The following is a 21560-nucleotide window of genomic DNA, read 5'->3' as shown; positions in this document are numbered from 1 at the left end:
ACATTTCAAACCCCCAGGGGTTTCACCAATTTTGATACAACTGAGCTGTGAAAATGAAAAATTAATTTTTTTACACAAAAATGCAGTTCTGGCTCCAAATTTTTCATTTTCACAAGGAATGAAGGAGACAAAGCACCCCAAAATCTGTGCCCCAATTTCTCCCGAGTACGGCAATGCCTCACATGTGACCAAAAAATACCATTTGGGTGCATGGCAGGACTCAGAAGGGAAGGAGTGATTTTTGGATTTTGCAGCTCAGATTCTGGTGGAATTTTGGTGGGTGCTATGTCGCATTAGCAAGACCCCCAAAGCACCAATACAGTGGAAGCCCCCCACAAGTGACCCCATTTTGCAAACTACACCCCTCAGGGAATTCATCTAGGGGTATAGTGTACATTTCAAACCCCCAGGGGTTTCACCAATTTTGATACAACTGAGCTGTGAAAATGAAAAATTAAATTTTTTACACAAAAATGCAGTTCTGGCTCCAAATTTTTCATTTTCACAAGGAATGAAGGAGACAAAGCACCCCAAAATCTGTGCCCCAATTTCTCCCGAGTACGGCAATGCCTCACATGTGACCAAAAAATACCAGTTGGGTGCATGGCAGGACTCAGAAGGGAAGGAGTGATATTTGGATTTTGCAGCACAGATTCTGGTTGAATGACCCCCGAAACACCCATACAGTGGAACCCCCCCACAAGTGACCCCATTTTGCAAACTACACCCTTCAGGGAATTCATCAAGGGGTATAGTGTACATTTCAAACCCCCAGGGGTTTCACCAATTTTGATACAACTTAGCTGTGAAAATGAAAAATTATTTTTTTTTCATTTTCACTGCCCAGTTGTACCACAATTGGTGAAACCCCTGGGGGTTTGAAATGTACACTATACCCCTAGATGAATTCCCTGAAGGGTGTAGTTTGCAAAATGAGGTCACTTGTGGGGGGGTTCCTAACTTTTAGCATCTTATGGTGCCTAGAAACCTACATGGTGCCTAAAAAATAATCTCATAAAAAGGAGGCTCCAAAATCAAGTAGGTGCTCCTTCTATTATGAAGCCTGTGGTTTGGTCACCGTGCAAACTAGGGCCACATATAGGATATTTATGAAAACCAAAGAATTGGGGGAATCAATTTTTAGTCACATTTCTCTAGTAAAATCAGCTGTGTTCCTTAGAAAAATGTATTAAAATTGAAAATCTGCAAAAAAAAAATATTTTTGAAATTTCACCTACACTTTGTTTTAATTCCTGTGAAACACCTAAAGGGTTAACAAACTTCCAAAATGCTGTTTTGAATACTGTGAGGGGTGCAGTTTTTGAAATGGCATCATTTATGGGGGTGTCTCACATACAAGTCCCTCAAAGTCACATCAGAACTGAACTGGTCCCTAAAAAAATCAGTGTTTGAAATTTTCTTGAAAATTTGAGAATTTGCTATTCATATTTTAAGCCTCCTAGTGTCCAAAAAATGAAAATGAGGTTGAAATAATGATGGCAACATAAAGTATACATATGGTCTATGTTAGTTATTAACTATTTTGAGTGGTAAGATTATTTGTCTCACAAGCAGAAAATTTAACATTTTGCAAATCGCAAAATTTTCCATTTTTTTACAACATTTTGGTATTTTTCACAAAAAAACACAGACTGTATCGACGAAAATTTACCACTAACTTGAAGTACAATGTGTCACGAGAAAACAATCTCAAAATCACTGGGATAAGTAAAAGCAAAAAAAAGTTATCCCCACTTAAGTGATACATGTCAGATTTGAAAAAAAGGGCTCTGTCAGGAACGCAAAAACTGCCTCTGTCAGGAAGGGGTTAAAAACAGTTTGTGGCGAGCATAGAACCCGGAAGTAGCACGGCGCCATGCTGGCGCCGTGAAACTACACAAGTACCAACACATGAAATACACACAAATATATTTTATTTTTGCATAAAGCAAGGTTTCAAAACATGAAACAAAGTTTGTGTACTATCTCAGGCTCTGAATTTGAATGCCAAGCAATCATTTTTATAACCTATTTAGTGTCAATTACATATCATGCCCCCAGTAGTGCCGTCACAGATGTCCCCAGTAGGTTTTTATCAAGAAAAAAAAAATTCTTCACTTTCTGCAATGTATGGTTTTTGGAATAATTTGGATAACGGATATTTGGATACGGGGTACTCAACCTGTATTAACAGCAATAAATTACTGCTACTAATAGTATATTCCCATAATTTCTATAAGCAACACCTCCACTTTTTAGAAGCTTTATTAAAACTAGCCCTTATTGTGAAATGGCAACGAATGGCCGAAAAGTTTTCAGCAACCCACAATTTCAGTCCAATATTTTCTGGCACTTTTGTAAAGCACTTGGGATAGATTTACTAAGCAAGCCAAAAAAATAAAATGTCATTATTACTTAAGAAACAAAGAAGAGGATACATATATATGTCATCCCTAATTAATATTTATAGAATATAATACTTAAGTAACCCCTTCTTCCTTATTTTCCTATAATTATCAAATATTTGCAACAGTTTATTGTATTTTTTGTGGGGGGTCGCACCTTCTCATGTTCTATAATTTACAGAAGTCATGGTAGAAAACTTAAGGGAGTAAAGTGATATAATATGAGGTCAGTGCTGTGGAGATTTTCTTTGCCGCTATGTGACTAAAATCCTAATTTTAAGTGCGAGTGATTAAGCATGCTGTATATAGTGCTTTGTGGTTGGTGAAGGAAGGCTGGCACAAAGCTAAACTACACGATGGCTTTAATCGAGCTGTAAATGATACTAAAGCAGATTTGATGTTGATTCAAGTGGAAGAGAATTTTTATTTATACTGTGCCCTCAATGTTTTCAACCTTAACAAAAAATATTCTCACTTGGTGTTTTCCCTTATACAGTAAATTGTGCCGTGATTTTACACATCACCAGCAAATGCATTTTTTGACCAGTCTGACTGTGTTAGACATTTTTCCAGTCAGAACCGAGATAACGTGTATTCACTGAAACAAATGCATATTCAGTTTTTTTTTTTTTTTTTAATATTTTATTTTAGACAGACTGCAAACTTTACATGTATCCACCTTTTCCACAGACTAACTATCCGGAAATGATGAACAGATACAAGCAGTTGCTAACCTACATCCGTAGCGCTGTCACCAGAAACTATTCCGAGAAATCTATCAACTCTATCCTTGACTATATCTCCACTTCTAAACAGGTCTGAATTATAGATTTACTATGCTCATGGTTTTGCACTGTCCTGTTTACTTTACTTTTTCAAGCTTATTATTATTATTAGGTCTGTGATTCAAAACTGCCATCATTTTCACAGCCAATGGCCAATGTAAGTTATGATAGAAACTTAACCTTGTACGATAATGAACATTTTCACAGCTGTTTCTGGGCGGAGCATGACACACTGTAATTGGAAATGCGGTGGAGGCTTACGTGTGTGTGTGTGTGTGTATGACTAGATTAATAAGATGCTTGTACAACTGTATAGGACACTGAGCTTTATTAGCCAAGAAATTGCAAATGTAACAACATACATACATACATGTAACAACTAAATACATGGTTGAATCATCCGGAATACAAAAAACTTTATTATAAAGCTTATTTGGCAGCAGTTTGTGTAGATAACAGCCTTATACATACATTTACTGAACACAATCTATTGGGGTTATCCCAATATAAAGAATAGTAGAGAATAGATTGCATTTGCTGGGAGAATAGCAATAGGCAGATTTTCAAGGCTATGGCCTTTGTAATGAATAGTGTAAATCATTAGTGCATGGTTTGCGTTACTATTCTTTCTGTGTTTATTGTTCAATATTTGTTGAAAATTAGATTTGATTGAGGTTGGGGGGGGGGGGGGGGGGGGGAACCAGACACTAGTGGTGACGTTACTGTATAAAGGTCATACTGATGACCGCAAACAATTTTTAATTTAATTAGAAGTCTTCTTTTGTCGAAGGGCCTAATGACCATTCCCTTCAGTGCAGAGAAATGAATATATTTCTACTAACTACAGTTTAACTGCTAGCACTTTGTTTCTACTTTCCCAAGATGGACCTTTTGCAGGAGTTCTATGAAACGACGCTTGAAGCTCTGAAGGATGCAAAGAATGATCGGTTATGGTTTAAAACAAACACGAAGGTGAAGATTGACATATACTTGTAAATAGAGATGACTGGGGGGTATTCAGTTCACAAAGATTTTTCCGACAGTTAAAAAATAGTCACTTTTTGTAGATTTTTTTTTCTTTTGTAAAATTTACATTCGACCTATACAGTTCAGGTGCAGATTGTTCGCCTGTCTGAAAAATCGGCACGTTCAGAAAACACATGGGTCGGCGAATTACTTGCCGATCCACGTGTTTTAGACGCATGTTTTCTGCCAATGCATATTTGACTTTTTTGAAAGACAAAACAGCTGAAAAAGCCCATATTGAAAAGGTATGTCCGGATTTTTCAGCTAACCAAAAAATCCAGATACCCCCCTTACTGCCCATACACACTGGGTGACTTTGAGCTGAAAGTCGCTCAAAACACCCAGTTTGAGCGGCTTTCAGCTCAAAGCCACCCAGTGTGTATACCCCAGCGATGAGCGCTGCTGCGTGCTCTGGCATCATCGCTGGGAAAGCCGTTTATCTGTTGGTTATACCAGCAGATGAGCGGCTTTCAGGACGGCTTTGCATAGCGCTCAGCTATGCAAAGCCGTCCTCCCCCCTCTGTCAGCGCCGGGCAGAGGTAAAGTCGCTCAGTGTGTATGCACTAAGCGGCTTTCCCCGCAGCAATGATTGGCATCATTGCTGTCAATACACGCTGGGCATAGTCGCCCAGTGTGTATGGACCTTAAGTCTGAGACTGCATTTTCAAATGAGCCTTTTATTTATATAACTGGAGAGATTTGGGCTTCAGGGGGCTATTATTATGCTGCGTGTAGGTTCAGTGGCCTTTGCAAAACATTTATGTGAGCATGCTCAACAGTTTTCATTGCTTTGATTTTGCATTCATTCTGATAAAAGGATGGGCTTGTATGTTTTGGAGAGCTAAACGGAGAGGCTTCTTTATTTTACTTGCAGCTTGGTAAATTATATCTGGAAAGAGAAGAATATGGAAAGTTACAGAAAATTTTACGCCAGCTACACCAGTCTTGTCAGGTAATATTTTGTATTTTCTCATATTTAGGTCTGATCAGCAGAAATAACGCTTTCAAGCCAACATATAATTCATATTAGTTGCTGTTAAACCTACTGTATACATTGAAGAAGAATAGCAAGGGAATCTCACCATGTGTACACACCAAGGTCTATACAAGCTTTGCTAACTGTGTACTATTTACATACAATTTATACAATCTGCCTTAGATTTGCACTATATAGTCATTGCTGCCCTGTCTATCTGGGTTTCGATTTGTGCTGTCACGAGAGCGCGCATCGGGATCGCAAGGTAAAAAACCTGTGCGATCTGCATGCGATTTTGACTATATAGTTAAAATCTAATGTCATATCTCACCGTGAGTACACAGCATTAGGGAATGTGTTGCTATAAGGGAAGTTATGGATGGTTTCCTATGTGATACAACCTCACAAATTACATGAGGCCATAACAATGCACACATTTCTGTCCATGTGGAGACTTATTAATGTTGACAGATTTGGCACACTTGAGTGGCCTAACTGCAAAAGTTTTTTTTTTTTTTCTTCTTCATAATTTTGTTTTATTGTCGCAAGTTCCAATGCAGCCCTTGGACGACTAGAGAAATTCTGTTTATTCCAGGTTTATAGTATAGTTATTGTGCAGTTGTGAAAGAAAATAATTGTTCATTGCGTAAAGAAGTTGGTACATCTGATTTTTAACTTTCTGTGTCCAGACTGACGATGGAGAAGATGACCTGAAGAAGGGAACACAGCTACTGGAAATCTATGCTTTGGAAATTCAAATGTACACTGCACAGAAAAACAACAAGAAACTTAAAGCGCTATATGAACAGTCCTTGCACATCAAATCTGCCATTCCTCACCCTCTTATTATGGGAGTTATCAGAGGTGAGTAGGCACACACCATTAGCCTTTGTCTACCAATTGTTCCCTCAGCATATGCTTAGCAGTCAGGATGCTTGCGTCAGTATACCAGCGCTAGAATCCCGACTGCCAGCATCCCGATTGTAAGTATGTGGGGTGGGTTATTGTTTGGCCAGGGAAAGGGAAGGTTAGAGTTAAGTATTAGCAGGGAGGGAGAGGGTAAGTATACTTTCATGATTCCCTGAATCGGTATCCTGGCGTATGTATTCTGACTGCCGGTAATCCGTATGTGTTCCATTCTCTCTAACTTGCTTTCTGTTTAAATTGCTGTAGCCAGTCCCAAAAAAGACACTTGTTGTTAGTAAATACATTTACCTAGACTAGAAGGGATGTTTGACATCATTTTGTGTTGCTTAACAAATATAAACTCAACATGATTCTTCATTTTAAAGCATGGCTGTCATTTGCTGGGCTAAACATTTTAGAAACGCCATATAAAGAAGCATGCTACATTTATAAAGTATTTCTAAGCCAGAGGTTCCCAAACGCGGTCCTCAAGGTACCCCAACGGTCCAGGTTTTAGGTATATCCATGGCTCAGCACAGATGGTTAAATCAGACTGACTGAGTTACTAATTGAGGCACCTGTGGCCAAGCATGGATATACTTAATACCTGGACCGTTTGGGTACCTCTGTTCTAAGGACATCTTATATTATGTCTTCCAATGCATCTAGTGCAGAAGTGGCCAAACCAGTCCTCGAGCTCTAAGAACAGTTCACGTTTTCCAGACCACCAAGCTGGTGCACAGGTGTAGTGATTACTGATCACATTTTCCAGACCACCAAGCTGGTGCACAGGTGTAGTCATTACTGGTCACATTTTCCAGTCCACCGAGCTGGTGCACAGGTGTAGTCATTACTGGTCACATTTTCCAGTCCACCAAACTGGTGCACAGGTGTAGTCATTACTGGTCACATTTTCAAATATGCTGCATTCATTCCTCACCTACACAAATCCACAGGTCATCTGAAAACAAGAACTGTAGAAGGATCTCAAGGACCATTTTGGCCCCTCACTTTATCAAGTGGTCTGAGCAGGAAACCCTTCCTTCTGCTCCACTATGCCTTGCTCAAGAATCACCAAAGTCCTTAACTAGTAGACTTCTCACAATCCTAACTCCCTGCATGTGCCATTTTGTACCTAAAATGGCCCCACTGTTGAAATAGAAGTATCTGTTTCCACCTCCTCTGAATCTCTCCAAATTGTTTTTTTGCGGTTCTGATGAATAAATAGATGTTGTCTAGTTAGACAGTGAATAGATTGACCCCCAGCTCTGATCTGCAGTATATTAGGTAGGAGAAAAAGACACGGTACAAGGGGGCGGGACTAGAATATTTACAGTAGTGGGAGGGGTGGTGGTCCCTGAAAAAAATTCCTGTCCCTATTCTAAAGGCCCCCATACATTAGGCCGACTTGGCTTGGCTGGCGGCGCCGGCGGCTAGTGCTGACCGGGGCGGTGTCTTGATCACAGTCTCTCATTCAGCAGCGCTGCGGGACGGGAGTGGGACGCGCAGTGGCGGGTATTCGTTTTTTAAAAAACCTGTCAAATGAGAGCTCAGCCAATCAGAGAACGGCCAGTCATTTGACAGGTTTTTTAAAAATCTAATACCCGCCACTGCGCGTCCCACTCCTGTCCCGCAGCGCTGCTGAATGAGAGAGAGACTGTGATCATCACACCGCCCGGCCAGGTGAGCATACTCGCTGGCACCGCCAGCTAAGCGCCCCACTGCTCCTCCGGTTGTCTGCATGCATATGCCTGTCAGGTGGGCAGGCATATGCATACAGGGAGGTTGGACGTGATCGTACATGCTGACCGTCCGACCTCCCTGATCCAGTCCGATGCGCACGGGGCCGCGGATCGGATCAGATATCACACACCCGCGATTTTGGGCCGATTTCACCCGGTTATCAGCCCAAAGTGCCAAAATCGGATGAAATCGTCCCAAAATCGCATAGTGTATGGGGGCCTTAAGGGAAGGCAAACTTCCCTATAATACGGGAATAGGTCCTATATCCCAATGTGTGGCAGCCATGGTGTATAAAAAGATAAGTAATTTGTAATTTAGCAGAACCCCTTAACTTGCTGTGTAGAACAGTGAGCTGACATACCTTATTGTGCCTTATTTTCATTTGTTTCCCTTTTTCTTCCATTTCAGAATGTGGAGGAAAGATGCACTTAAGAGAAGGAGAATTTGAAAAGGCTCACACAGATTTCTTTGAAGCGTTTAAAAACTATGATGAATCTGGGAGCCCAAGGAGAACAACGTGTCTGAAATATCTGGTCTTGGCGAACATGCTCATGAAATCTGGAATAAACCCATTTGACTCTCAGGAGGTATAAATATTTTGTCTCCTCTTTAGGAAAAAAAAAATAACATTTTCTAACATATGTTATGTTAATGTAACTTTATTAATCTGTTTTGTTTCCTCCTAGGCTAAACCTTATAAAAATGATCCAGAAATTCTAGCAATGACAAATTTAGTAAGGTAAGCCATTATATTTATGTAGGTTTTCCTGTGGGCTGTAAATGTGGTTTAATCTAGGCTTAAATAATCATACACATTCAATTAACATTCTGTGATTTACCCTATGCAGTTTGCTTAAAATGTAAATAAAACAAAATCTGATCTCTCACTTTGCATATAGTGCCTATCAAAACAATGACATCACTGAATTTGAGAAGATTCTGAAAACAAATCACAGCAACATAATGGATGATCCCTTTATAAGGGAACATATTGAAGGTAAGAATCTCAAAACACTGTTTAGAGTTCTTTTCAATTGCAACAAAGATAAATTATGACTGTTTTTCTGGGAAAACAAAGATTGATGGGTTGTTCATTTATTTCATTGGGTACATTCTTTTTGTCATTTATAAAGCTGCCCATGGTATATTGGGGTGTGGTGTATCTCAGACAATGTCTAGCCAGACAGTCATTAGGTTGACACCAAAAGTTAGACATGCATCAGTTAGTCATTGACAATAGTAACACATGCATTAGTCCGACAGTGACAAAAGTAATGACACAAGTAAAATGTGGACATGGAAAATCAATCTGTGTACATGGACGCCATACATTTTTCCACATCCCCTTGCATGGCTTGTTGCGCTTGCCATGCTTTGGGCATACACTATCGATGTTTAAAAAAGTTGATGTTTAAAAAAAATCGATTGTCAGGATATTGAGTGCATTGGCATGTCTAAATTTTGTCACTGTCTATGTAATGTATGACATAAGGGATGTGCACACGGTGCGATTGCCTTGCTATTGGATCCCGATTTGATTAGGATCTAATAACACGGCAAGGCAAACTCATTCAATTTGGACTATATATTACAGATCTATACTATATAGTCTTGCCTGCACAGTCTATTTTTCTATTCGATTTCGATGCCCCTGGGCCATGCATCAGGATCGAATCAAAATGTGTTCCATTTCCTTTCGATTGCATTTCACTTATATACCACATCGATCCGTATGCACTCTGCATCACTTTTGTTAATGTCTAACTAATGCATGTCTAACTTTTGTCAATGTCTAAATTTGGCGTTGACTGTCTGACTAGACATTGTCTGCCATCTGGAACCTGTATGTTGTCCTGTGCTGCTGGTCCAAGGTCATATCTAGAGAAATCATGCATTTCATTATAGAAAACTGAGAACTGTAGCTTAAAATGTGACTTCCATTTAGAAGCAAGACAAGTTGCTGTGAATATGAAAAAATTGTTAAATCTGATGTCTAAATAGTTTAAGGATTGTTTGGCTTAGTAGACCTTTTTGGGGTATGCAATCCCGGATCATGACTGTCGGTCCATCCCGACAGCTGTAATCGTGGCCCGTTTGCGGTTCTATGTCCAACCTGCTGATCGGTGAAAAGGGGGCGTTTATAATGGTACCACACCAGGGTTAAGCATCTGGACATTTTTTTAAAGTTAAGAAGCCGTTCCTAAAAATATGGTAAAGATAAGTGAATCCAATCTGGAGTGAAAAAGCTTAATTTTTCAATAGTTGTGTAATAAGAGAATGTGGGGGGAAATTTACTAAGATAGGAGTTCTATTTCCCATGGGATGTTCCTATGGGCAACCAACCAGATACTATCTATTCTAGTAGGTGCTAAATAAATAAGAAGTCAATTCTGATTGGTTGTCCATATCAACATCCCATGTGAAATAGAACTCCCATCTTAGTAAATTTCCCCCTGTGTGTTTCTCCTACTAAGACTCATACACACTATAACATTTTATTTCCAATATGGCTGGTTGTAATGAAAATCCGGAATTTTTTGGAAGCAAATGACAATTGACCATCTTCTCATAAACATGTAAAACAGACAAAAATGGTCACCCAGACAAATTGGTTAAATCAATTTATGCAGATGACTGCTTTTGTCCATGTTCCAGCTTTCGGGAGCAAATGGTTCATTTTTAATTTGTTCCCAGAAATGTCCAGATTTTCATTCCAACCAGCCAGATTGGAAATAAAATCTTATAGTGTGTATAGTTAGGCCCTATGTAAAACATTTCTTTATCATAGAAAAAAAAATCTGCTTTGTGTTGGATTTGAGTACGCAGACATCAAAATGTCAATATTCTGAACAATATACATTGTTCACATTCTGGTTGTCGACGTAATGTGCCACACCTGTTGAAAGCATATCAGTAATATGGTCAGGCAGATAATTCCATTAATAGCACAAATGTGTTCTACTGTCTAAACATATTATATTTTAAATTATATTTCATTAAAGTCTACATGAAGAATATATTTTACTAAACCTGATACGGTACTTATGTATTATCTGGGCTCCCATGTTAAATGCACCCCATTTTTTCATACCCCTACCATCCAACTACGCATGGAGTTGATTTTTTATAGTGTGGCAAGCGCAGCGAGCCACCGTGCCCGAAGCGTGGCGAGGGGACACGGTCTCATAAGAAAACCCGGGAGCCCAGATATTACATAAGTACCCCTGATACTGTTTAAATTGTTACTAGATTTTCTTTTAATTTTTGCATTTTTTTTGTATTTCTTAGAGCTTTTACGAAACATCAGAACACAAGTACTTATAAAATTAATTAAGCCTTATACAAGAATACATATTCCTTTTATTTCGAAGGTAAGAATGTTTCTTTGCAAAATAGTATACTAGATCATCGCAAAACAAAATGTATTTTTCCTTTTTTTTTTTTTATCCAAAGAAAACTACAAAACTCTTACAAGGAATTTTGCAGTAATGAAAACGAAAAAGTTAAATATCTGTAAGAAAAGTATTTTGACATAAAGTAAATGCTTGTACAGATATTATTTTTTAGTAGAGTCTAAAATGATATAATATATAAAGCCAGAAAATGTTACATTTGCCATAACAGCTGCAGGGATGGTTTAGCCACATCTAGCAATATGACCCAGTTATAGTGTCCACTTAGTGTTGTGTCATTGCGCCTACTACATGCTTACAATATATTTTTTACCTGTGCATATTCACTTGCATTACATGCTGACAATCCTATGTAGTCTGAGTTCATTATTCTTTTCATTGCCATGCACCCTCTTAATATTGTTTGCAGTGTGTGCATTTCTGGTCAGATTTCTCGTATACAATATATGACAGTACGCACTTTGCAAGGTACCTCCCCATCCACCTCAACCTTGGATGCCTCTGGCACTTTTTACATCAGTACTTACAGGCTGAACTGCAGTTCTGTATAGATTAGTCTGTTCTTTAGTGAACGGATATCTTAACAACCCTAGCCAAGACTCCTATTCTCTGTAACCATAAAAGTAAGCATCCTTTTATTGGTTGGTAGTATTTTTAAAGATTTCAATGTGTTAATGTCTGCACGGCTCTTTAGGACTCTCTAACTGTATTTATTTGGTCCTTTTGCCTACGTTAAATTATAGTTTGCCCTATATATGGCAGTCTTAACATCTTTTTAAATTCAATTTAAAAGAAAGAAATGAGTGGATACTGTTAACCTCCATTTAACTGGTTTTTGGGGGTTTTCTATATTGTATACTAAGTAAAATAAGTCCAGGCTGCTCTTGTAACTGACATTTTTGCTTGATCTATATTTAGATATTGAATGTGTTAGTTACACATTAAACCATTGTAAAAGAGTAATGTGCAATCTTTCATCTATTCATGCTTTTACAGATTGCAACACAATAATACATATGGTGACATTTTTACTTCTAACCTTTCCTTCTCGCCGTCATGTGCTTAACATTTATGTCTAATCTTGTTCTTTTGACCCTTGGATCTTTGTCACTGGTGGGTGTGCCCAGAGCATTGCATTCACAATTCTGATATACCCTGTTTCCCTGATAATAAGACCTACCCCAATAATAAGCCCTACCCTTATTTCTGGACAACGGTCCAAAATAAGCCCTACCCCGAAAATAAGCCCTAGCTTAATCCCCATTTTGCCCAGTCCCTGTGCTAAACTCCCAGTTCCGCTAAACCCCCCCCCCCCAACACCCGCATGAAATGGATGCTGCCTCTACGGTAGCAGCCCTGGTACCGCTGAAGCCTCTGCTGGCATCAGCGGTCCCAGGGATGCATTGTGCATGTGACGTCACTGCGCACCTCAAGGACTGAGTGGCGTCTGTTCACAGACGGGAGCGGAGTGACAGAGCGGCGGCGGAGGAAAGGCTGAGTGGCTGAAAAATGCAGAAGGAAAGGAAAGCGGCAGTTGTGCTTAAAGTATAAGGTGATTGAGGGGCATGATGTAGCTAAAAGAAGGACTGAGGAGCTAAAATAAGCCCTACCCCAAAAATAAGCCCTTTGGTGTTTTTGGACTGAAAAAAAACAATAAGACAGTGTCTTATTATCGGGGAAACACGGTAGTATACTTGACCAAACATGAAATCTTCCAAACAGATTCATAGTCAGTTAAGCTCAAAGAGGCCTGTTCTAAAAATTAGATTAGAGATAATAGTATACCTTTACCACATTATAATATAATATAGCAGGTACCCCTCAATTCTAAAATGTATTAACGCTAGATAAACACACACACACACACACACACACACACACACACACACACACACACACACACACGCACACACTAGTGATCCCTTTAAAAGGGGATCAGGTGGAGCTGCAAACACACAAGCTGTTTCACCAATAAAACAGTTGCTTGCAAACAGGTAAGTCGGCCTGTACATATAAGATACCAAGGAACAAAAAACAGCAGCACTGAAGAGGTCTTAAAATCAAAAATAAACTATTGGGTTGACTTTAGACTTTGGATTGACTTAACACTTTATAAAGTAAAGTGTAAACACTTTATAAAGTAAAGTGTAAAGTCAATCCAATCTTTTATTTTTCATTTTAAGACCTCTTTAGCATTGCTGTTTTTTGTTCCTTGGTGACACACATGCACCATAATTAAACTTGCACTATCCAGGGCCATCTGCCACTTGATCTTATAGTGGGTACACACTGTGCGATTTTGCTTGCAATTCGATTGGGATCGAATAGGGATCAAATCGAATGGTATGCAAAATGCATTAGATTTGACTATGTAGTATAGATCTGTACTATATAGTCTTGCCTGACCAAACTTTTTTTCTATTCAATTTACACTACGCGGGAGCGCGCATTGGGATCTAATTTGCATCAGATGTAGAAAAACCATTCTATACCCATTCGATTTTCTATTCGATTTTGCTTCTAGAAGAATTAGGATCACACAAAAAAAAAAAGTTGAAAGCAAAAAGTCGCCGATAGAGGGAATGGACAAATGTTATATTGCTGTATATCCAGTGCACTAAAAATATATTTTTTCCACAGAAGGTGGTTCTAAATTTTAGTTTAAAAACCAGTGATGTCAAGATAAGATGCTTAGGATCGTACACCCATATGTATTATGTAATGTGGACTTGATTATTACAGCACTTTTTTTCAGTAATGGTTGTTCAGTTTCATTTTTACTGATTTCCAAATGTCCTTTAAGTTTAGTACAAATATAATGTTATAAATGTTTTATTAATTTACAATAACCTATTCTTTAACTCTCTCCTTTGTCCAGGAGCTCAATATAGACGTAGCAGACGTTGAAAGTTTACTGGTGCAGTGCATACTGGATAAGTACGTCCTGATTATCCCTTTTTTGCTTCTTGTGCTGATTACTAACTTAAATTACTGTAGAAAATCATTGATCTGTAAAGTTGGAAATGTAACCTAATTCCATGGAGGTGCTATAGGTAGTGAACCTGACTGCTGTTCAGCTGATTGTAGATGGTAATAAAAAGGTACATGAGTTCAGGATTGCATCACACAGAGTCCCAGTAATCTACATTAATTATTGTTGTCTAATGTATGGCCTCTTCTACAGGAGTCTGTTTCCACCTGTTCTGCATTGTCACCACACAATAAACCTTGGGGAGAGTTATGGAAACTAGTATAGTGGAAAATGGTGGTGCGTACATGACGATCAGAGTCTGCTATGTTTCTAGTATGTTATGTGTCTAGTATAGATTTGATCATGAAAACAAGCATCTTATTAGTTGCTGGATAAAACCTATTTCCGTTTAACCAATGTCCTAACACTTTCCTGCATCTTTCACATTAGCATCAGCAAAAAGGCTGTAAACCCAGACAAAAAGCTTCTGCTTGTACACTAGTGGGTGTATTCAATTCGGCTGGTGGGGGTTAAATGGCGGGGATCGCAGAAAACAAGCGCTGGCCGCTCACCCTATTCAACGTGGCAGGGAAATCCTCGCTGTCAGAGGAAAGCGAGGATTCACCTAAACAGCGAGGCTCACAGCTAATACAGGAAGCCGGCTGCATTTCGCTGCAAGTCTCGCCGTTTCAGCTGCAGCATACGTCCTTTCCCATTTTTGGAGCAAGGGGGAAACAGCGTATGTAGGAGGGTCATATGAATACTGACCCTATGAGCTGTCACAGCTCACCAGCAGCAATGCATACACCCCTAGGACTTGTGTGTTTATTGACATCGTGCAAAGAGGACAAACAATGTTATGTGCAACAGTAAATCAGATATTGGCTTTGCTCAGTGTGTAGCATATCCTATGACTACAATTACTTCATGAATTGTTTGCTGTCATTTCTGGCATACTTGTGATATATGAACCATATTCATAAATAAATGCAGCTTAATGTGTTTCCAAACCAGAGGATTACATTACAGAGCCAACTCTTCCTAAATACATAGAAGCTGATTCTGTGGCTGTGTGCATCTCTTGCTGATCTTGCACAGAATACCGCTACAAGGCCTTCCCTGTTGTACAGCCGTGCATCTGAATGCACAAGGACTGTAATTCCCACCAGTTCGGTGACAAGCCTATAAGATTAACCTTAATAGCCACTACATGCATATCAATTACATGGTAGTGTGCATGTGCGAGCCCTGAAACTGTGGTCGCATAATGGGATGGCGTGGTCCAGACAAAGCAGACGGCTGCGTGTGACAACCCTAAGCACGGGGGGCCTGGTGCTTACCCTCACAGTCACAGAACTACCAAAACATTTTATAACTTTGCTGTATAGCAAAATGTTTGCATTGTAGCAGGGGTAGGTCTCAAGGGCCCCTTACACTTGTGAGATTTTGTCAGATTTGACCCAATTCAGGTGGATTGGGTCAATTAATCTGACAAAATCTTAGGTGTCTGATGTATAGGACCCAATGCACAATCCCGTGCCATTGGGTATAACCAAGAGATTGTAAGAGATTGATCCTCCTGCACATAGGATAAATCTCGAGTCAATCAGGTCCAACTTGTTCCCATACACTAGTAAGATTTATCCTTAGATCTGGCTGGTTGGAACAAACACCTGGTTGTGGATGAGTGACAGTTTGACAGTTTTCCAGCATTTCCAAGCAAATGGTCAACTGTCATTTGCTCTCATCCATAACCATGTTTTTGTTCCAACCAGCCAGATATTAAGATAAATCTGCTTGTGTATGGCCACCTTTAGTTGGATAAGTGTAAGGGGGCCTTTAGTCTTTTAAATTTTGTTTTTCATCAATTATTTTTCATCTAGGCAGAAGGATTTAATTTTATTGTCTTTTCTATTGTCTATTTAGATGCAACTAAATCATATACAAGTATCTAAAGCAACTTCTGAAAAAAAAATATGTTTGGAATCTATAAAGGTCTTGGTGGGGAAAAAAATACGATTAATGATATTTCAAAGAGTTTGTTTTATAAAACTTCAAAAAAAATCTTCTTCTTTCATTTTTCAGCACTATTCATGGGCGAATTGATCAAGTGAACCAACTACTTGAACTGGACCATCAGAAGAGAGGGGGAGCACGGTACACTGCATTAGATAAATGGACCAACCAACTGAATTCTCTCAACCAGGCTGTAGTCAGCAAGCTTGCTTAGCAAAGATCAAGCTTTTACATAATAGAAACAAAAGTACTTAAAGGTAACCGTGCCGTCATTCAACCCTTAAAAAGAACTGTGGAATGGCAATGAAAAACTGTTGGTTGGTTTGTTTGCCCTGGAAAAGGAAAAAAAAAAAAACAGGCAGTTTTGGCGGGAGTGCTTTCTGATCCGCTGGTATGTGTTTCACTGCTGCATTTGTCCCAAGAGAATAAACAAAAACAGCTTTAATCTCCAGAAGATAACCAAAATCATACGGGATTTATACTGTATTGTCTTCTAGCCCTGTAACATGCAATCTACCACTAAATTTGCCGAAGGAAAATCATGACCGGAGAGAAGATGTTGTCACAATTTTAAATATACACTTTCATGTTACTGATAATTCTATTTAAATGGTTTAACTTGCAGAGAAAGAAACAAAATCACAGAAGCCTACAATAACTTGAAACGCATGTCCAAACTGAACACTTCCCTGTATAAACTGATCTGTTTGCTGCAGTTTGCAAAATATGTTTATATACGTATCACATAATGTGTGTGTGTGTGTGTGTGTGTGTGTGTATATATATGTATATATACACACATTATGTGAAGCATAGTATGGAGGCCCCCATAATTACTTAAATACAGTCACGTAGGTTTTAAGCAGCAAAATAAACAGCTCAGCTCAGAAATTAATACTTGTTATTTTCCCTGTGTATTTATTGCATTGGAAAGGGCAAGTTGATGCGTCTAAGATATAAAAGTCATTTTAGCAATACTCACATGATTAATTGTTGTTTGTTATTTTTTGAGGTAGTGTGTTAAATATTACTTTCAGACTAACACCAAATACAGCTTCAATTTGGTTTATATAACAAAGAAATGGAAAACAAAACCTTGAAGCTGAATAAATGAAGTATTTATTTCTTATGTGTGTCCACTGTGTATTGTCATCCTAGCCAATGTACACACCTTGCACTGATGCTGACAGAATTGCCTGCTGATCAGTGGTGGCTCTATATATATCTACATTTAGAATATGTGAGCTTTTACTTAGAGCAGGCATAAAGGTTACAGCTAAGATTGGCTAGTTTGGTGTACAAGCTAACCACAGCACTATTGTGTTTGAACAATTGTCTGATCTCACACATCTTTGCATGCTAAAGACCACTATGCATGTGTTTTGTGTGTGTAGAGTACAAACACACACACACACGTTTGTGTAAGCTGTAAGTAACATTATAAACAGACACTGCCTGGACGTTCTTCAAGTTATGTATGCAAATGATACTGGTCTTTCTTATGCCGCCCATACACGATGCGATGCACGCTCCCACGCACATTACACAGCACATGTGCTGCCCATACTTTTTGGACTAGATTGCATCACATCTAGTTGAAAAGGCACGCTGCTTTAGCACTTCACATGCGTTTTGAACTAGATGCAATACAATCTAGTTCAAAACACAGAGTTAATCGCTCCAATATGGGTGGCATCGCTTCGCACATCGCATGGCCCATGCGATGCGATTTCACTACGCAGAATAGCCCACTAAGCAAATTGCTTAGTGGGCGCCGTTCTAGGAAACAAGTACCAATTCTTCTTTCCCCGGTTATAAATCCAATAGGACTGCCCCATAATGAAATACTTTATTAAGAGGCAATATTAATGGTAATAATTAATATTGGTTGTTAAAAACATTACCTCCCCATAATGAATAATTCAATGTGTGTCCCTAATAAATCACATTATGCCATTTGTCTTTATAATATCATTTTTTTTATTGTGTCTGAGTCGCATTTAAACTGCATGCCAAACCACTGCCTAGTAAGTTTTCCTGTTCTGTTGCTGATTTGCTGGACTGTACAGTATGCTGTCATGCTACTTCGTTGGCTAAGGAAATAAATGAATGGAGAACTTTTTCTCCCTACTGACACTGCACTCTATGAGCGGTATTCAATGCGGCCGGCAAGATGGCTTATTTTCGGTGAGGAAAAGCCATCCTCGCCATCAAACCACCTCGCCATCAAACCACCTCGCCATATTCAATGTTTGGCCAGGAGGCAAACGGCGAGTGAACCTTGCCATACAAAGTGAGTTGACTACTCTAACTGCAAGGAAAAGCCATCCTCCTCGCTGTGGCATTGAACACAGCCCTATATATTGGTAATGTCAGTGTCCCTGAACTTTGCAGAAATTCACTACTGCCATAAATCGTGTTTGGATGAATCACAATACAGTAGGTTTACTGGTTGCCCTAGCTGCAACCTGATATTACCAGCCTTATACTGCACTGCCTTAGAGCCAACAGCCTAGAAAAGCTTGGATATAAAGTTACAAAGTATAGAAACCAGAAAACCTGTATCTTGCAATATGAGAAGTCAGGGCTGGGATTCGCGTTATACTTGCTAGGAGAAGGAAGGATTTGTTTGATTATGCCATTGACTCCCAAGTAGAATTGCACAATGTTTGGTTCTCCAATACACTACATGTTGAACAAAGTATAGCTCTGCCATATCTTAGTTAACACTATTTAATAAATAAAATAAACAAAGTTAAACTAATGCTGTGTACACACGGTACAATTTGATATTCGATTTTGACTATAGTCAAAATGGAATCTGGATTGCATATACATCGTATGGAGATAGGACATGTTTTTAAGCTCTCTATCCCATTTCAATGCCAATGCACGCTCCCGTTCAGCTGAAATTAAAACAGCCAAATAGATAGTGCAGCAACGACTATATAGTACAAATCAAATGTAGATAGTATTAATTGTATGTAAACAGTACAGTCAGCAAAGATTGCATAGCAATCGAATCTTAAGCAAAGGAATCTCACCGTGTGTACACACCATAAGTTTCAGTATAATGTCTTTGCAATCCGAGATTTATCCTCTAGCAATAGGAATTAAAGACCGAACTGGGGGGAATCCCATTTTACTGTGAAAACATGTGACTCGTCTTATCATTAATTGCCTAAGTAACACCTTGTCTTTACAGCCTTCAATAGTTCTGATATAACATACATTGAGAATATTTCTGCAATTCATGCACTGGTCACATCACATCAATGAGAATTTATGAATTGCATTACCCACAAAAATTCTAAATTTTTCTTGTAGATTAGAGATATTTTCTGAAAATATTTTGTTAAAAGCAATGGTGTACAGCGAATATGGATAATACAAAGATATCAAAAATGTTAATATTTATTCAAGAAAGTGAAGTAAAAGCATTTGTGCATGTATAATTTTTTTAAATATATTTGAGGTGGAATAGATCTAGGCCAGTGGTTCCCAACCTGAGGTATTTGAAAATAATATTGGTAATAATGGAACAAAAAGTAGTCTTCCAAAGGTGAAAGAATCCTCCCATTGCCATGGAGACGAACTGTGTCACATCACTTCTGATTCCGTAAGCAGCGTCTTCTCGTGCTTTTGCCCATCCAGCAATCCACTGGGAGTTACCCGTGCTGCTCTCAGACAGCAGCGATCATGTGCACTGAGACGACGGGTGGAGGAAGCAGCGGAATTCTTCCTACAGCCAGTGGCCAGGCAGAGGGATCCGAATCCTGACCTTACAATACTCATTTGCTACTTTTTATTATAAGGGCACACATTCCGCTCACTTGCACTCCATTTGTAAGTAATGTGGATATATCAAATTGAGAAGAGGGAAAACTCATCAATAAATAAACCTAATAAAGGGGTACGGGAGAGAAAAGAGGTTGGGAACCACTGATCCAGGCGAAAGCTCTATCGCATCTGGGAAGTAGAGGTTTAGTAAAATTAAAGTTAGGATACAAAAATAAAAATGGGGGCAAGCCAGGAACAAGGGTCTCCGCTCAAGTGGTTTTTGTCACAAAGAAAATTATACATACTCCAATTGCTGAGATGCTGGCAAAAAAAATTAAGAATTGAAACAACGAGATCCCAGAGTATTTAAATTTTCAGAAAAAAAATGTATGCATCATTTCTCCCTAAAGTTTCCCCACCAAAACAAATTTATATGGATGGATGAGGGAATCTCAAACAGATGTTTATGGATTTTATTTTCAATCATAAGTATAGTAGGATTTGATGCAGGTATCCACGTGAGCAATGTATGCCTTAGTGGCAAGCATTATATGTCGCATAAAGTATCTATCACCACTAGACATCGCACCAGCATATAAGTGGAATGGTGTGGTTAAGGAATCCACATAGACATCCATAGCTAGCACTACTAATCAGGAGGGACACTGCACTCCTGTGCGGAAGCAACAGGGGGCATGTCCCAAAAAAAAACATCGTAAAGGTTTTGAACGTAGCCAGAGTTCCTCCTGTAATACTTGGTTACAGAATGCGAAATCCTGTGCTGCTTCGGGGTCAAGTAAGGTCTCTCAACCTCCTTTTCTTGTTGCATGTTTACATATCCACTGGAGAAGGGTTGACTCTGAAAGATACCTTTATAAGCTTACACATCCATATTCCCCAGTGAGTAATGGTACGCACATTGGAAGATACATCTGTTTGCCTTCAGCACCCATCTTGTTGATTGCACCTGTGGTGATCCACTTAAAAGATACCATTATATACGTCCAGTACCACAGTATATTGTGAGTTCTGGTACGCTTTCTATATTTGGGATCCCATTTTTTTACCCTTACACCTTCAATTGGGGTTTAGTGTGTTATTAATACACATATTGTGTGTTTCTTTTTCTCCTTACCCATCCATTCGGAGATTCTGATCATACCACCTGAACAAACAAAGTCAAGCGCCAACAATTCCTTGTCTTGCTCCAGAATATCCAAACAGTGGGGATTCCAAAGTGATCCTCCTTTAGGAACTGAGGCCGCATGGACTGATAGCGCCTTGGGACTTTTCCGTTTTTTTGTCTATTGTACTTGTTTCACTTGTGAATTTTTGTCCTAGGCTGCCATCATGTTTGTTCATCGTAATACACGTCACCAGCATATAGATACAGTATTCTCATTAGAGAACATTGGTGACATTGAAATTCTGGATGATACTCTAGATAATGTTATGTCTAAATTAGAGAAGACTCTACTTAAAGAGAGTCGCCTCTGGTGGGAGGTGACAACTCTGGAGAAGTATCTATCAGTTAAATTG

At 39.0% G+C, this 21560-nt stretch overlaps 1 protein-coding gene across 4 annotated transcripts in view; it reads left to right on the top strand.

Moving 5' to 3' along the window:
- Nucleotides 1-17370, top strand: part of COPS2 (COP9 signalosome subunit 2) — a 39685-nt gene extending 22315 nt beyond the window's left edge. For 2 of the 4 annotated variants that reach the window (XM_083183947.1, XM_083183946.1), the window contains exons 4-14: nt 3096-3221; nt 3303-3347; nt 4073-4162; nt 5091-5168; nt 5882-6056; nt 8250-8428; nt 8528-8580; nt 8741-8838; nt 11130-11212; nt 14133-14191; nt 16311-17370. In XM_083183947.1, the coding sequence (XP_083040073.1) occupies nt 3096-3221; nt 3303-3347; nt 4073-4162; nt 5091-5168; nt 5882-6056; nt 8250-8428; nt 8528-8580; nt 8741-8838; nt 11130-11212; nt 14133-14191; nt 16311-16455 (1131 nt within the window). In that variant the 3' untranslated portion in view covers nt 16456-17370. The remainder of the gene's footprint in view (nt 1-3095; nt 3222-3302; nt 3348-4072; nt 4163-5090; nt 5169-5881; nt 6057-8249; nt 8429-8527; nt 8581-8740; nt 8839-11129; nt 11213-14132; nt 14192-16310) is intronic. The other 2 variants (XM_083183949.1, XM_083183948.1) reach the window with 1 other exon arrangement.
- The last annotated feature ends 4190 nt before the right edge of the window (nt 17371-21560 follow it).

This window comes from Crinia signifera, chromosome 4 (genome assembly GCF_055691185.1).
Source record: "Crinia signifera chromosome 4, ASM5569118v1, whole genome shotgun sequence".
NCBI lineage: Eukaryota > Metazoa > Chordata > Amphibia > Anura > Myobatrachidae > Crinia > Crinia signifera.
The sequence above is the reverse complement of the archived record's forward strand: the minus strand, read 5'-3'. Positions and strand labels throughout refer to the sequence as shown.